The 17,382-nt window shown below is 47.2% G+C and overlaps 1 protein-coding gene across 2 annotated transcripts; it reads right to left on the reverse strand.

Moving 5' to 3' along the window:
• Positions 1 to 320: 320 nt before the first annotated feature.
• LOC133901561 (phospholipase A(1) LCAT3) lies at positions 321 to 10,032 on the reverse strand. 2 transcript variants are annotated; one of them, XM_062342906.1, is made up of 11 exons: positions 9,598 to 10,027; positions 9,400 to 9,491; positions 8,412 to 8,539; positions 8,148 to 8,283; positions 8,021 to 8,072; positions 7,835 to 7,935; positions 7,333 to 7,509; positions 6,934 to 7,091; positions 1,247 to 1,301; positions 1,097 to 1,150; positions 321 to 710 (listed from the first exon to the last, which is right to left on the reverse strand). In XM_062342906.1, the coding sequence occupies exons 1-11, from the start codon at positions 9,857 to 9,859 to the stop codon at positions 537 to 539; spliced, it is 1,389 nt and encodes a 462-aa protein (XP_062198890.1). In that variant the 5' UTR covers positions 9,860 to 10,027; the 3' UTR covers positions 321 to 536. The 2 variants fall into 2 exon arrangements, with proteins under 2 accessions (XP_062198890.1, XP_062198891.1); XM_062342907.1 differs by lacking the exon at positions 1,247 to 1,301 and having other exon boundaries at positions 9,598 to 10,032.
• Between the last annotated feature and the right edge of the window lie 7,350 nt (positions 10,033 to 17,382).

The raw sequence follows: 17,382 nt of genomic DNA on the forward strand, positions 1-17,382 counted from the left end.
ACGATACGGGATCCGAGCTTTTTCTCTGCTCCTCCGCTTCACCATGCGCTCCCTCTTGTAAAAGGCGTGGGCACAGCTGGGTAGCGGGGCCCATCCGTCAGCAGGTGGAGGCGCCTGATCCCGGGCCCGGTTGTCGGTTGGCGATCTGAACTCACGATGGGAACCCAGAGACCAGAGTGCCGGGCTCCCCCGTTGGGCCTCGGCGTACCGCGTCAGTGACGCCGTTCCAACTTCCAAGACGGAACGTTCCGGCGAACGATACGGGGTGCAGAGATGAACAAGTATGCTCGTGTCCCAAATCCAAAATACATTGGACGAACTAGCCTGAGCAATTACGCTCGATTTCAATATTATTCCATTACCATGCTCCAGTGCTGGAGGGCACAATGAATATGCGTGCCGTAAGAGGCTGGCAACGCTACAGCATACAGACATACAATCACCAGAATTTGTGTTTCATCGTCTCTAAAAGGGAAAGGGCCAAAACAGCAGTTCCCTCGAAGAGATTGCGACGATATTTACAAGGCGATCGGCGATCAGCAGCTCCCGTCCGGCAACAAGGCCACCACTTTGGATTTTGGCACGCGACGCCGGGCGTTTTCGCTCACGCCGAGCCATTTCTTCAGGAGCCCGAGCACGTTCTCATCGCACAGAAGACCGCGGTGGTCGGCCTTGACACCAACTCTTTCTTTCGCCGCAAACCCATCAGCCTGTCAGTAACCAAAGTGAGGACGTGAGAAGGTGCATCCCAGATTGTGAAGGATGAAGTTGAGCAAAAAGACATGCTATTGCTATCCTCTTTCAAGTAGCGAAAAGGCACTTAAAAATCTCAAATGATTACTGATGGGATTCCGATGCTATTCTGGTGTGAAACACCATAGATTTTGCTTTCTAGATAGACATTTTGGTTTGCATTCGAGAGGTTTGTTGTCCTAGGTTTTTTTAACAAACAATTCCCAATAGAAACTGAGGGGATTAGTTGAAGTGGGGATGACATAAGTCGCATAACAAAGTAAATTTTTGAAAAGACGTTTAACAACGGGGCTATAGGAGTGTGATGTTTCGCATACTGCAATGTGACAGAAAGAATAGTTACCGTAGCTGATTCGATAGGAACTGTGCAATCTCCATCCACATATGTGTATGCCGGCTGAAAATGGAACAGCCAGGTGTCATACTCACGCAAAAAGCCGTTGGAAGTTTACAAGTAGAAACTGTTAAATTTCAAGTGATAAGAATACAGTACCACCGTATGACAAACTTCTGACAAATCTCCAATCGGGGAGCTTTCAGAGCCATAACTGTACCATAATAGGAAGAGTTTACTTAGAGCCAGAAACAGAGGAATGAAATCAAGTGCATCAATCGTCAGTCTCAGCACTAATGTATTCTCACTAAAACAACTCTGAATTATCCTCACCCCAAAGAAACTGAAAACGGAAATAATTCACGCGATAGATTGATTGTTGAATATATGTTACATATATAGCTCAAACCTTACCATATCGTAGCAACCGATTTATAGAAACAGCTATCCGGAGATATGGAAGGGGAGCAGAAATCAATCAAAGGAATCGCGTAACTGCGGCAAGAGCGCTGGCCTTCCGCACAAGGATGTCATGCATCCGCACAGTGCCATGCAGGCATGCACAACATGCATGCCTTGATCCTGGGAGCAACCGAAGCAACCAAAGGTAAATATTCTAACACATGGCCGCAGTCGAAATGACAGACGCTCGAACGTTGAGGCTGGATCGAAATTCCAAAAAAACGGAAGAAGGCAATCCTTTTGTGAATATGTCGGCGTATTGCTATGTAGTCGGGACATGAAGAACACGGGCATCTCCAATAGCAACGCGCTCGAAAACGAAGTGTAGATTGATCTCCACATGTTTTGTTCGTTGATGTTGAACAGGATTACTGAAGAGGTAGATGGCACTGATGTTATCACAATATACCAGGGTAGCACGTTGTAGGCTACTATGGAGCTCCATGAGTAGCTGGCGCAACCAGGTAGCTTCAGCAATAGCGTTGGCCACGGCACGATACTCCGCCTCGGCATTGGATCGTGAGACTATTTGCTGGCGCTTCAAGGACCAGGAGACTAAATTGTCACCAAGAAAGATGCCATAGTCCGAGGTGGACTTGCGTGTTTCGGGACAACCAGCCCAATCAATATCAGAATAGACAACCAACTCGGTAGGGGAGGCCCGTGAAGAAAGAGGCCGTGATCGAGAGTGCCCTGAAGATAGCGCAAGATGCGCTTTACCAGTGCGAGATGAGGCTCACGGGGATCGTGCATGTAGATACACACCTGTTGAACTGCATATGTAATGTCTGGACGAGTGAAAGTCAAGTATTGCAGAGCACCAACAAGACTGCAGTAATGTGTTGGGTTATCAATCGGTGCGCCATCACCAGAGAGCTTGGAATGAGTGTCAACAGGTGTGTTGCAGGGTTTGCATTCAGACATCCTAGCCCGCTCCAAGATATCAAGGATGTAGTGCCACTGGGAGAGAAACAACGAGCCATCCTGACGACTAGCTGATGTACCCAAAACATGATGTAGGTTGCCAAGATCCTTCATGAAAAATTCCTGCTGAACAGCTACGATGATCCGGTGAAGGAATTCAGCCGAAGAAGCAGTCAGAATGATGTCATCCATGTAGAGTAGCAAATATGCCATATCAGGGCCACGGCGAAGCACAAACAGAGATGTATCAGACTTCTCTTTCATAAAACCAAGTGAGAAGATATAGGAGGCAAAACGACTGTACCAGGCTCGGGGCACCTGCTTCAGGCCATAAAGCGACTTGTTGAGGCGGCAAACATGATCTGGCCAGGCTAGGTCAGCAAATCCGAAGGGCTGCTCACAATAGATTGTTTCGGAAAGAGTCCCATGCAGAAAAGCATTCTTAATGTCGAGCTGATGAATCGACCAGTCTCGAGAAAGGGCCAATGTAAGAACAATACAGATGATGGCGGGTTTAACAACGTGACTAAAAATCTCCTCAAAATCAATCCCAGGCTACTACGTAAAACCGCAGAGAACCCAGTGAGCCTTGTACCTATCAAGAGAACCATCTGGGAGAAACTTGTGACGGAAAACCCACTTGCTGGTGACAATATTTGCGCCAGCAGGACGCAAAATGAGATCCCAAGTATGGTTGGCTTGGAGAGCTTCAAATTCCTCTGTCATCGCAGCACACTAGTTTGGACCAGATAGGGTGTCGCGGTACGTCTTTGGGATAGGCGAGACCACTGAGGCGTGCAGTGTTAGGTGATCCACAGGAAGACAAAAACCAGACTTCTCCCAAGTCACCATGCGGTGCTCATTTTGCATTGGCACAATTGGAACGGCAGATGGCGGGAGGCGGTTAGCCTGGTTGGCAACAACCTGTGATTGAGAGAAGTCAACAGGGGCAACCGGACTAGCAGCTTGGGCAGGTACACTGGAGTACACAGAGTGGACATGGGGCACGTCTGGGGACGCAGCATGGCGCTCGGCACGACTGGCAATAGCCCGTTGGAAAGAGCCAACGAGGGCAGCAACGCGAGCAAGCTGGCCGAGCACCGGAGAAACGTCGAGACGACCAGCGCTGCTGGCAGCAGCCCATGGCAAGATGCCGACGAGGGCAGCAACGCTAGCAGGCGGGCTAGGCACTGGAGAAACATCGGGACGACCAGCGCTGCTGGCAGCAGCCTATGGCAAGATCCCGACGGGGGTAGCAGCACCGGCCATAGAACCTGCAGGAGAAGGCAGCCCAATGGGCAGCGGCGACAAGTCCATGTCCAACAAAAAATCAAACACAGCAGGTGACGGTAGAGCTGTCAGGTCAACGAACGGAAAAGATGACTCATCAAATGTTACATGCCGGGTGATAATAATCCGATTCGAGGACAAATCAAGACACCGGTAACCCTTGTGTTCCGAGGGATAGCCAAGAAAGGCACACATGGTGGAGTGGGTTGAAAGTTTGTTAGAGGACGTGGAGGAAAGATTGGGGGTAGCACCGGCACCCAAAGACACGCAAGTGGGAATACGAGGGATTAATGTCGTAAAGGGCGAAGTATGTGGTGGAAAAATGTAAGGTTTTGGTGGGGTGGTGGTTTAGGAGATAGGTGGCTGCATGAAGGGCCTCGACCCAATAAGAGGTGGGTAGACTGGCTTGGAACATGAGGGAATGCATGATATTGTTGGTGGAGCGGATGATGCGTACGGCTTTGCCATTCTGCTGGGAAGTGTGTGGACACGACATGCGAAGTGCAACATCGTGAGTAAGGAATAACGTGCAGGTGGTGGAGTTATTGAACTCACAACCATTGCCACACTGCACGCTTTTAATGGGTGAGCCGAACTGGGTTTTGACATAGGCGAAAAAATGCGAAAGAGCCGAAAAAGTGTCTGACTTGAGGCACAAAGGGAGACGTCCAGAGGAAGTAGGAGCAATCGTCAAGAATAACAGGATAATATTTGTAACCAAACACACTAACAATGGGGAGGTCCAAAGATCACAATGTATTAAATCAAAATTCTTGACAGCCCGATAGCTAGAGGTAGCAAAAGGCAGATGAGTATGACGGCCTAGCTGACATTAATGGCAGAGAGACTCGGATGCGCTATTATTACATAAAATGGCTGGACTGCTAGCTAGTTTGGAGAGTGCCTCGAAGCCAAGATGGCCAAGGCGGCGATGCCAAAGTGTGGTGGAGTCGGCAGTGACGAAAGCATGCAGACTGGAGGAACTCGATAGTAAAGGATAGAGAGGTCCAGCTATTGCACCTGGTGATCACGCTCCGGGTGCGCAGATCCTTCGCAGAAAGGCTATACAAATTAAATTCAATAGAACAATTATTATCAATGGTAAATTAATGAACAAAAATTAAGTTTTTGATTATTTGTGGTGTAACAAGAAAGTTCTGAAGGTGAAAGGGACCACGAGGGTTTGGGATAAAAGTGGTACCGGCAGAAGTGATAGGTAACATAGATCCGTTACCAACGATGATATTGGAAGGTGTACAAGGGGAGGTGGGATGGGAAATATAGAGGTTACCGGCATCTGATGTCAGGTGTGAAGAGGCACCCGAGTCCATGTACCATTCGCACGTGGGTGGCGATGTGAGTGTCATCGTGCTGAAAGCGTTGTCAAGGGTGGCCTGATCCCAGTAGCCAGGGTCGTGCGTTGGCAGCCAAGGTGCCTACAGCTGCGCCGGCTGCATGGGTGCACCCATGTGAGGAGGCTGGGCCGGTTGCACGGATGCGCCTCTGTGAGGAGGCATGCCATACATGCTTGGGAACCCCACGTGCACACCAGGATAGGCAGGGGGAGCACCAACATGCCAGGGTGCACCGCGATGAAGGCCTGAGGAGCTTGCGGCTGTTGAGGCAAGGACACAAGCGGTCACTGGCCGGGGGCGCCGTTCAGTGGACAGGGTGCAGAGCGCGGCCAGATCTGAAATGTCCCCGTCCATGGGTTGAAGAAGGACAGCTACACACCATGTCCCCCTGTGCCAGTTGCCGCCAGCTATCACAGAAGGAGCGCCCTCGTCAGAGGTACGCGTACCAGGAGGTGCGCCTGTGCCAGCGGGTGCACTAGTAGGGTTTAGCCCGCCAGCAGCAGCGGCGGCGACCAGAACAGTCAAAGAGGAGGCCGACTTGTTGGTCACCGTGATCTCCTCGAGGAGATCGGAGCGAACATCGACGAAGGTGGGGAACAACCTTTGTCGTTTGAGCAGCGCCGCCATGTACGAAAATTTTTCATTGAGGCCACGCAGGACAGATAGGACGAGCGTGTGATCTGGGAGCGGCTCGCCTAAGTCACCGAGGGCGTCAGCCATGCTATTGAACTTACGGCAGTAATCTGAGATGGAGATGCTGCCTTGGACAAAGTTGTGTAACTCTGAGCCCCGGTATAGTGCGCGAGTCTCTTTATTGCCAAGGAACTATTGCTCAAGACTCAGCCAGACAAAACGCGCGGTGGAGGACGGAGACGAGGCAGAGATCATCATGAGGTCCAGGAGGTCGGCAGAGATGGTGTCGTACAACCAGGAGCGGACGACGCAATCCATCCATACCCAGTGCGCGATGTCAGGGACGGTGTCATTGGAGAGCACGTGATCGGTGAGAGCATACTTGCCGAGGGTGACGAGGTGGAGGCCACGCCATTGGGAGTAGTTCGGGGAGACGAGGTCGAGGACAAATGGGACGAGTGCCTTGATGTTGAGGACGGAAACAGCTTGCGCGTGGAGGGCACTGACGGCAACCGCATCGGCAAGAGCGATGTTGCGTGCAGCCTCAGCCTCCTCGGCCTGGCGTGTGGTTGCAGCCTCCTCAGCTCGACGTGAGGCTTCAACGGCCAGACGCTTCCTCGACGAGTCGCACAGTCTTAGCGTAACTCGCGATCTTGGCCTGGCGTGCGGCCGCAGCGGCGTGGGCAGCGTTGACAATGTCAGCTTCCCCGGCCATTGATTAGCGGAAGAGATGAGAGGTCGCAGGAGCAAACCAAACTAATACCATGAAAACGGAAATAATTCACACGATAGATTGATTTGTTGAATATAGGTTACATATATAGCTCAAACCTTACCCTATCTTAGCATCTGCACAGTGCCATGCACAACATGCATGCCTTGATCCTGGTAGCAACCGAAGTAACCAAAGGCAAATATTCTAACAGAAACAATTCTAGATATAGGTTGACAGCTCAAGTTTGGCACTTCAATAGGCCAATCTCTTTGAACCAAATATTGACAAGAAAAGCTTCATTTTTCTTTGATCATATTGACTGTTTATAGAGGACCAGCCCAACTCATAATGAATGCTAGAATTTCTCTACCTTACTTGTACATTGATAAGCTACAAGCCAACAACTAGCTAGTCCAAAATAAAAATGATGAATTTAAGGGGAAAAGGAAATCAAGAACAATACTTACCAAACATCATATGGAGTTTCGTACGATGTTCCGTATATGTTATAAAAACTAACAGTATCTGGTAGTTTGCCATTGTCAAGAATTCGGCGGGTCTCGGTAGCCCATTTGAAGACTGACATATTGAATGGTAGTGCAACTGTCTTCCCATTATATGTGAGCTACAGATGGATTAGAAAATGGAATGCTCAAGAATCAGCAAAGTAAAGAGTTAACCATACTGAGAGAGATGCATTGAGTCATGGATCATCAATTTAGTGCCTTCCTTGTAAATATGAGTCCTCAACTTTTAGGTAGGAAAGTCACTTTGAATTGATAACATACCTACTAATGACTGCATCAGAAAGAGAGTAAACCACGAAAAAGCACTCTCATATTACAAACCAAGTTGAGTATCACTACCTCATTATTCCTCAAAGCTTCCTCAAACAAAGAAACACAATCTGTTGCTTCATAGCGAACAAGCTCCACCACTCCATCCTTTTCAGGGTTCTTTCGCCAGACCTGAACGATTGGTTTTTCCTTCCACTTGAAGTCTGGATTTGGTAGCATTTCGTAGATTGATGGGCATTCAACAAGCTGCATATAATCAGAACAAACTTAAGTTAGATTGTGATTCAGTTAAACAAAAAATTCAACAATAAAATAGATGTTCCATTTCATATCAGTGCAACCATGAACCAGCGAAATAGTAGTTCAAATTGACAAAGAATAGGAATGATGATATTGCCACATTGGTAAACTTAAATGAAGGAAATAGACACAGCACATACTGATACACATTGATGATAAAGGATCTTGCATCCAAGTTCACAATAACAGTGCTTGGAGGGTGAGATAGAGATTACAGGCATAGAAGCAAGCATCAATACATTCATGTAGTGCAACATGGCAAAGAAATTACCAGTTGGTGCATCGCCCATCTTGAAACGAAAAAGAAGCTCTCAAAACCATACACAAACTGTAATCCAGTAAGTAGAGAATCATTGATGCATCCTGGGGCACCTGCCAAGATAAAACTACCAATATAAACCACATATTCTATCAAAAACCAGCAATAACAGAATAAAGCAGTTGAAAGTTAAATCACCTTGAAATGGACAAGCAATGCAAATCCATTTGTTCACATACTTAGCAAATACCTAGAAAATAGGGAAAGCTGAGAAATGGATTTTTATTGGCATAAGCAAAATGACATAGCAAACATGAAAACTCACATCGTGATTCATAGACATGAAGCAGCGTACTAGCAATCCACCCATCGAATGCGAGATTATATTAACCTTTTTCCCTCCGGAGGTCTTATAAGCTGTCTCAAGTTTTGCTCTCAAACCAGCCATTGCTTTGTCTATCCTGCCAGATAAAACCAATGTTACAGCATCTTGTGCTTGCACAACAATGAAGTATTGATCCATTCATTTATTGATGTTACCAAGTCAACACTCAACAGCACGCAAAGAAATCCAAAAATAGGATTCTACCTGTTGCTTTGACGAAAATCGTAACCATATCCAAATAGTGTAGTCCCTTTCTCATATCCACAGTCAATGAGCATATCAATCATATCATGGAAGTGATACACCATAGACAGATGGAGAAGTTCTACAAACTGAAAATAAAAAACAGAGGAAAAATCATATCACAAACATTATGCTCTTTGGGGCCAATTAGTTAGAGCAGCAAGATGTGATTTTTGGAATACAAAATAGAGGTCTGAGATAGTGAGATTCTATACAACCTAGCAAAGTACCATTTATCATTTTAGTGTACAAAGAATAGTTTCATCAATTGCCTAAATATGCTTATGTATACCCATGGACAAGGCATGACAGCATGTTAGCGAGTATTTAGCATTGCTTCACTAACCTAGTTATTGCTACCAGTATTCCAGTACACCAGCATTAGCCCACATAAGCTGCATAGATGACAACATCCTAATTCCCAGCATCCGTGTCTCTGGGAAGTTTGCTTAATACTTTATGGACTAAAGGCATGGCTTAGTGCACTAATCATTCCAAAAGAGAAAAATATATAATTCAGTAAAGTTTATGAACTAGATTTTTTATCCTGATAATTACACATTACTACTGTCTCCAAAAATTCAATTTCGTCATCCTTATCTGTTCACAACCCAAATGAAATGTAGAGTCCACATCTACGAAATGCCTGTCCCTGTCCTTTGTCCAAGGAGCAAGAGCACTAGTAAGTCAAAAGACAAAAAACATTATCATAAGGCATTGGTAACGGTCACTGGTCCCTCTATATGGCCACTTTAATCTTGTTCCCTTCCTGTTTACACCAATTATCAATGACCGAGTGTGAGACTACTCACTCCAAAAATCCCAAGCCACCGGTCTCAAAAAAGAATATACCATGCTTAGAAACCAAGGAAAGATTACTTTTTAATGCCTCGGAGTAAACTAATCACTTTCGTAATGCATTTCATTGAGCCAACACCCAGAAGCTCACCCAGGAAGGATCAAGAATATCAATAGCGAACAGCCCGTGATCGTCCTCCGGCACAACAATCTCCACATCCTTGTCCAATGGCTCCACGTACCCTGCGCAAGAACCACCAAAGCACGCATGCTTCAAACAACCACTCCCCAACTCCAGTCAAGCGTTTCATCGAACACTAGAGGGAACATCCCGAGTGCGAAAACCCACCGGAGTCGGCGTTGTAGAGCGACCAGAGGTACTTCTTGAAGTCGAGGTTGGCGAAGAGGATGCGCACCCAGACGCGGAGGTCGAACTTGGGGTTGGACCGCCGCCGCGCGTGCAGCACCGACCCGCCCATCCCGGACACCAGCAGCACCGGCTCCCTCCCTCCCTCCTCCCCCGCCCGCCCGCGGGACCGCCTGCGTCGCCGGCGGCCCCGTAGGCGGCGGCGGAGCACGCGGAGCCGGAGTCCGAACGCCGCGCCGAGCATGGTGGCACCACGGGGCGCGCGGCAAGGCGGTGGGCATGGGGAGGGAGCCGAGGTGCAGCTCGGGTGGGGTATTAATGGGCGGTGGGCTGTGGAGAGCAGAGGCTTCTCGAGCCAGCGGCACGGCAGTGGTTCGATTTCACCGCCCGGTCAACCGCTCCGGCTCGACGGGGAGTGGGCGGGGCTGACCGGTGGCCGAGCCGCGCGATCCTGGGCGTGTTGGGAGCGCTCACTGACATGCGGTCCGGTATTTGTATGGGCCCACTGTCAGTGGCTGTTGGAACATCCGTGATGAAAAGAGCATTTGATACCAGCACACTCGAGGAATATTCTGTAATCTGTGCTCCGTACTAACGGTATTTTTAATGAAATACAAGAGTTGCCGTGGGTCGTAACGGAAAAAATATAAAAATAGACAACATACGCTAGTGCATTTGCGAAAATAGACAATATATCGGCGTATTTGTAAATCTAGCATCTGTATTCGGCATCTTAAAATCCGAAAACTTAATTTTGATACCTCAAACTCCGAAAATACGTCGGGCCCACTGATTTCGACAACTAAAATACTGAATACGGTATTATTCACCGTATTCGATACCTCAAATACCAAAAACACGCTATATTCGGCAACTGATGTGCCGAATACCGAATACGGCTTCTGCCGTGCACACTCGAGAGAATATTTTGCTTCCTTAGTGCAGACAACAAAGGTGCATGAAAAAACAATTTCAATATGTTCATGTTGACTGCATCACATGAGAAGAATATTAGCACATCTCATCGTCAAATGTACTGGGTGAGTTTGAAATGATAAAAGAGAATATCACATGAAATGAATTAAAAGAGAATGTATGCGTTTATTTTTATTTAAATTGAATTAAAAAGAGAATATCATATGAAATGATAAGAATGCATATAAATGAGGATGTCAAACACAGGGGATATTAGTACATCTCATCGTCAAATGTGCTAGCTGAGCTTTAAATAATAAAATATTAGTACATGAAATGAAATGAATTAAAAAGAGAATGTCACATGAAATGAATTAAAAGAGAATATGACATGAAATGATAAGAATGCATATAAATGGATCATTATAAAGGAACTTATTTTTTCACCAAAACATTTTTATAAATTAGTACATCACATTAGAAGAATATTAGTGATTTTTTCTAGATTTTTGAGAATTTATTTGAGGCATTAAAAATTACTAGAATTTATAAAAGTTCGCTTATTTAGATAATTTTAATTAAATATTGGCTCATGCTTTTTAGATCAAACCAATTAAAACGGATTGCTAGTGACCTCTATTTTATTCATGAAAACGTTTAGAATTTTTAGACTATTTTTATACTCCCAAATAAAATCGTGAGCTAAATAAAAAACATGAATTTTTAACTACTTTCTGCATTCTACTGTAGCTTGCTAGCTTCTCTCGAGTGTGCACGGCAGAAGCAGTATTCGGCAACCGAGGTGCCGAATACGGCTTTAGGCTCCTCAGTTGTCGAATACAGCGTGTTTTTGGTATTTGAGGTGCCGAATACGGTAAACAGTATTGTATTCGGCATTTCAGTTGCCGAAATCAGTGGGTTCGACGTATTTTCGGAGTTTGAGTACCGAAATTGATCGAATTTTAAGTGTCGAATACAGGTGCTAGATTTACAAATACGCTGATATGTTGTCTATTTTCGTAAATATGCTAACGTATGTTGTCTATTTTTGTATTTTAGCCGGGTCGTAACCGGAACAAAAAAAATTTATGAGATAATATAGCTAATCAGGTGAAATAGATTTAAGATAATATAACGTATGATAGGGTTACCGCTACGAATACTTTAGACTTCAAAATAACATAAGACACGAGAAGATAGTATGGTTATGAATATTTCGTAATGAGATGTATTGATAGGTATATGTATAATACTGTAAAAGAAAAAGAGAATTTTATTGAACATGAGATTCTCTTATCGGGATCACTGACTCCAATTCTGAGCTAAGAAAGTTGTTGCCGCTGGATTGTTAAAAACAGGTCGCAACAAAAGCACATTATATTAGCGTGAAAGAGTAGAAACATGTTTCTCATTTGTTTGTGCTGGTACCATCATTTGCTTAACCTACATACATGGTGGACAAAAAAAGCAGCCAATATCAAAATGAAACATCTATCAATAATTATCCTGATATGAATTTCCAAAACTTCAATTAATAAAGCGAAAAAAAGTAATATAAGGAACAGAAAAGCAATACTGACAACCCAACTTTCACATTGCCACCTCCCATGCTACTTGCTACATTCTCCAACTGTTATATATATCCTTGTCATGATACTCTCCTCATATGTTAGATCTCCTCACCTCTATATCAGACTATAGGAGCAGAAGAATACAAGAAACATATTGTAAAATTTGAAAATAGGAGAAGCACATGACCTATTAAAGCATTTCATCCAACATGTATCCACCATGTAGGCTATCATTGTCACCTGTCATCGTTCTACGTCTCCAGCAATAGCATCGATGCTCAGCCCGCCATGTGAGGGCCGGTGACGACATTGCCATTGCGTCTCCCTGTGAGAAAGCTTTCTCCTTGCACACAGAAGCCACCGTGATTGTTTCATATATCATATAAATAGATTAAGAAAAAATGGGGCAATGACTTTGGAAAAGAATTCAAATCGACAGAACGGTATCAAATTGTACATAAATTTTAGTGGCTACTCACAAGAAGGGATGGGATAGAGAGGCCAAGACCAGCATGCTTTCCCTGAGATGCCAACTACTAAGCCATAAAAAATAGAGCTTACTACTTCCTCATGGATGGTATTTTACATAGCGTTGAGGTGTTCAGTCAGGATTCCTCTGGCCGATCTAGGCAAATAGATGATACTAGTCTAATCAATTTAGATATAGCAATTCAAAAAGTAAAAGAATATAATAAAAAAATATTTACAAATACAAAATTTATAATATGATCATGTAATTTTAGAGTAAGGTGAATGACGAGTACCTGGATAAGAGGATGGATGATCATATCATTCAGAGTTGGTCGTCCATAATAACGTTGTTGGGAGGATTAAGATGGTAACGTTGTAGGGAGCAATTTGCAAGGTGACAGCAAATTGCTTTGAAAATACAGAGGTACTTTCTCGTGAACAATAGCGTGGTACTTGCCAAGGAGAAACAAGATAACTCATCGAGCATAATTTGATACGCACCTGCAACTGTTTCTGCTTGGAACTTATCACAAATACATTGGCCTCGAGGCGCTCCCATGCCTCCTACTCCTTGCCCGGTGACGCAGAGGACAGGTGCCTTACCGAACTTAACAATGACGATGACCTTGTGGCTGGGACGATGGGGTACATGGCTATCCTTCAGTCATTGTGGATGAAATGGAGGGGATGCGCGATGACATCGCGTCTTTAACATGATATTACATCTGCTCGTCCCTGCCCCAATAGCTACTCTTTCAACAACATGATATTACACCTGTGACATCAACTCCTTGTTCTCGCCAACCAAGAGCCTGTGCGGAAAAAAATCCAAACGTATCAGGAATTTGGTGTCATCACAGTAACATGGCATGCCAGAATCAGAAAATCATATGAGTTGTCCCGCCCAATACTTCAATTCCTTAATATTCCTACTACTCGGGTTCATCAAGTAATCATCTCAGACTGGATGCTAGCAATAGGAACATTAAGAAAGCGAAGATTCCATCCAGCTAGCCCAAACTAGTAAAACTGTCTGAAATTTAAAACAGTAATTAGCAAACATAAATGCTAGATTGAGATACTTTTGGAGCATCAACCATGGATTATGAAAGTAACATTGCATGACCTATCAAACTATTATTACTCAGAATATATCCTAAATCCAATCACATAGATGTTTGTCGGTGTATCAGGAACCAGGGGTCCCTGAGTCCCGAGACCGGGCCGGCCATCCGCCACGCGTCACCACCCTGCAAGATAAGAAGAAGCTAAGTCCCAGGAGAAGGTGCTCGGGGCCGCCGCCTCTGTTTCCCGAGCACCCCAGTTCCCCGATGATCCGCAGGGTCCAAGTACCGGGAAGGAAGTGCTCGGAAGGGTTCTCGCCTACCCTCGAGTACTGTAGTCCCCCGATGATCCAAACAGCCAAGTGCTCGGGAGAGAGTACTCGGGGCTGCACGTGGCAGCCCCCGAGGACTCGGTTCCCCGAAGGTCTCACCAGAGTGCTCGGGAGAGAGTGCTCGGGGCTGCACGTGGCAGCCCCCGAGGACTCGGTTCCCCGAAGGTCTCACCAGAGTGCTCGGGAGAGAGTGCTCGGGGCTGCACGTGGCAGCCCCCGAGGACTCGGTTCCCCGAAGGTTCGCGCAAGATCGTTCGACGACCCAAAGGGTCCCCTCGCCGGGGTGTCAGCCAGTCAAAGACGCGAATGCCGCATTTAATAGGCACGCGCGGCCTGACATCCTGACATTCTCAGCTGCCCACGCCCCAGTGTCAGACCCTGCCATGCTCTGGCCGGGGGGCGTGGGTCCATTTAATGCACGGGTCCCGTCCCGTTTCACCCAGGTGCCTCGGGATAACGTTGCTAAAATCGAAGCGCTCCGCCTGCCACCCTGCCCTGGCAGAAGAACAAGACAGGGTGGGCGCACCGGGCACTTCTGTGGCTGCCCGGTGGGCCCTCTTAATGGCGCCGGAGGACATCTATAGTGGCGGGTGGTCGGATGCACACCGCAATTTTTCACCACCCCTGTCACTTCGCCAAGACGGAATGATGACGTCTTTCTCCGTGGCGCCTTGGTATTTGCGCCCCCTCTTTCCCATTCTGGATAAGTCAAGGTTGGCGCGCCTATAAAAGGAAATGATGGAGAACTCAAGAAGAAGAGAGAGCTCTCGGTAGACAGACGGGAAAACAAGGAAAACAAGGCAGGGAAGCCCATATCAAAAGGCGAAGAACATCACAAACAAGCTAAAGTCAAGCTAGAACACGAGAGCCTCAAGCTCTCTGTAGGTAGCTCACCCCTGTAACAGATACATTCTTGAAGAATTCCCTTCAAGAAGAGATATAACACACACACAGGAGTAGGGTGTTACGCCCCCGTGCGGCCCAAACCTGTCTAAACCCCGGTGCACCCATCTCTCTCGCACTAGGACGATCATCTCCCACCATCAGCCACTGCATTTATTTCCCGTTCCCATTTTATTTCCCAGACAAACTCATTCAGGATCATCCCCCCGGCCGAATCTCTAAAAAAGGGTCTCTCGGGATCCCTGCGACATGAGTTCATCCTCCGACAATGTTGTCATGGATCGTAACAAGAGGATCTAAGAATGTATTCGATATCAACATCAGCCAAATTGAGACAAGCAATACAATTCGGAGGAATACAGTGTTAGAATGGAGGGAGGGACAGAGAGGAAGTGATGGAGCGAGGGTTACTGACCCAGGCGCTGATGTTGCAGTCGTTGGCCTCGTCATGCGCCATGAACATGGAGGTGCGCTTGACGTGGCGGTTGTACATCTTGTGGTGGAAGAGGCGGTCCAGCCACCACCACTGAGTTCTGCATCTTGTCGACACGATGATCCATGCCACTGGCTTCATCTCCGCCGGGGAAAGAAGCTCCCCCAATTGATGACAGTTCGGATCCCGCGCGGCAAGCCTTCCTGTAGGGAAATTGGAGGCAGGCGACGGCCACCGCGGCAGCATGGAGATCTGGCCTGGGGAGCGTGATGGGAGACAGATTCGCTAGCAAATGATGCATGCGGTTCGAATCCCATGCGGTGAGCCTTCCTGTAGGGAAACTGGAGGCGAGCGACGGCCACCGTGGCAGCATGGAGGTTTGGCCCAGGGAGCGTGATGGGAGACGGATCCACCGCCAGATGCGTGAAGGGTAGCGACAGCTTGGAGGGCTAGAGCGAGGGTGGCAATGATGAGTCCATGGAGTAGATCGGGGTAGAGGGAGGCAGGGGAGAGGGGGGAGGAGTAGGATGCAATGAGGAGGAGGTACGGGAACAACGGGGAGGGGAGTTGTGGGTGCAGGTGGGTAGGGGAGTCGTGTGAGTGGGCGAGGATGTTTAATGCGAAGTAGGGTTAGCGTGCGTGGGGGGGGGGGCAGAATAGGGACGGGGTAGAAAAAACTAACGATATATGGATTAGGGATTTTTTTAATTCTAACTCGAACTTAGGGCTAATCCGTATTAGAGATGTAGAGAAAATTAATATAATAGATAAAAAATTAATAAATATACAAGTATCGGAAAGATGAACAATTATGTGTCCACACCTAATATTGAGTTGCCTTTCCGGAACTATCCGTCGCGTGGTAGAGTGAGTCACTAAGCCATGGTTCCGTACTTCTGTAGTTCTCTTCACCCTTGTAAGTTCTAGGTGGCTGCTGACTCGGCGTTTCTTGTAGAAGCAATCCACACGAGTAGTCGAGTACACGCCGATGCGATCATACGACCACGCGCTGTCTTTTTTACTTCTCGTTCTCCTGTTGCTTCCCATGGTTTGGTACTGCCAGCGCCCGCTATCCGCATTCTCCTGATCGCTCCATTCTTGTCGCCTGCTGACCTGACGTGGATGATTTTGTTATCCGCTTGGCTATCCTACGGTGCAACAGTACAAGTGGCGGCGGCGACCGGCGACGCCGAGGCCTCGTCGCCGCCGTGGGTTGGGGGGTAGAGTCCTTGACCGGACCACGCCGCGCGTGGATAGCCGACGCCGTCAAGAAACCGAGCTGCGGATAAGCTTGCGCGCGGAAGCCCGAGTCCTCAGGATTTAGGCGGGGCAATTGGCTTCGCCTGGCATGCACGCCTTCGACCCGGACTTGGGTTACACTCTTTTCCCATTCGCGCAAAAACATTCTGACATCTACGATGGATAGATATTCCAAACAAGTTCAATTATCTGGGTGAGCTCAATGCAAAAGAAACAAATTTTTTCTACCCCTCCTGGCCGCCGTATGTTTCCAAGGTGCACACGTAAGATTGTCCTCGGCCTCGACAATTTCAACCCGGCCGGCCGGCCGGCCGGCGCATGCACCAGCACATTAAACTTACTACTCCGTCATCCTTGAAAACTTGAAGTGGAGATGACCCTTGAAAGCTTCCATGACCCCCAGGGAGATCCCATGACCCCCAGGGTATGGGAGGGCTTCCATGACCCCCAGGGAGATCCCTCCCGGGTTAGTTTGGTGAAGAAGCGCATAGGAACACAGAATGATTACCACCATAGGTGTTTGCCGTCTCCTCTCGCCTGTACGTTTGGGCGGTTTGCTGTGCGTACGTTCGTCGCGAGGAAGACGAAGACATGCATGGGTACGCGCATTAGTTGGTCTGGGGTTGAGGGTAGGCTGTGGGCTAGTTAATTTTGTGACATGGGCAGCTGAATGGCTTGTTTTACGCGCGCTACATCGTGATGAAGCGCTGGACTGAAGATGCATGTGACAGTGGGAAGATAATATAACCTCTTCTATTGTTCTTTCTCTTTCTGTGATGCATCACAGTTCACAATTCACATGTGACCGTGGGCAGCTG

This window comes from Phragmites australis, chromosome 20 (genome assembly GCF_958298935.1).
Source record: "Phragmites australis chromosome 20, lpPhrAust1.1, whole genome shotgun sequence".
Lineage (NCBI taxonomy): Eukaryota > Viridiplantae > Streptophyta > Magnoliopsida > Poales > Poaceae > Phragmites > Phragmites australis.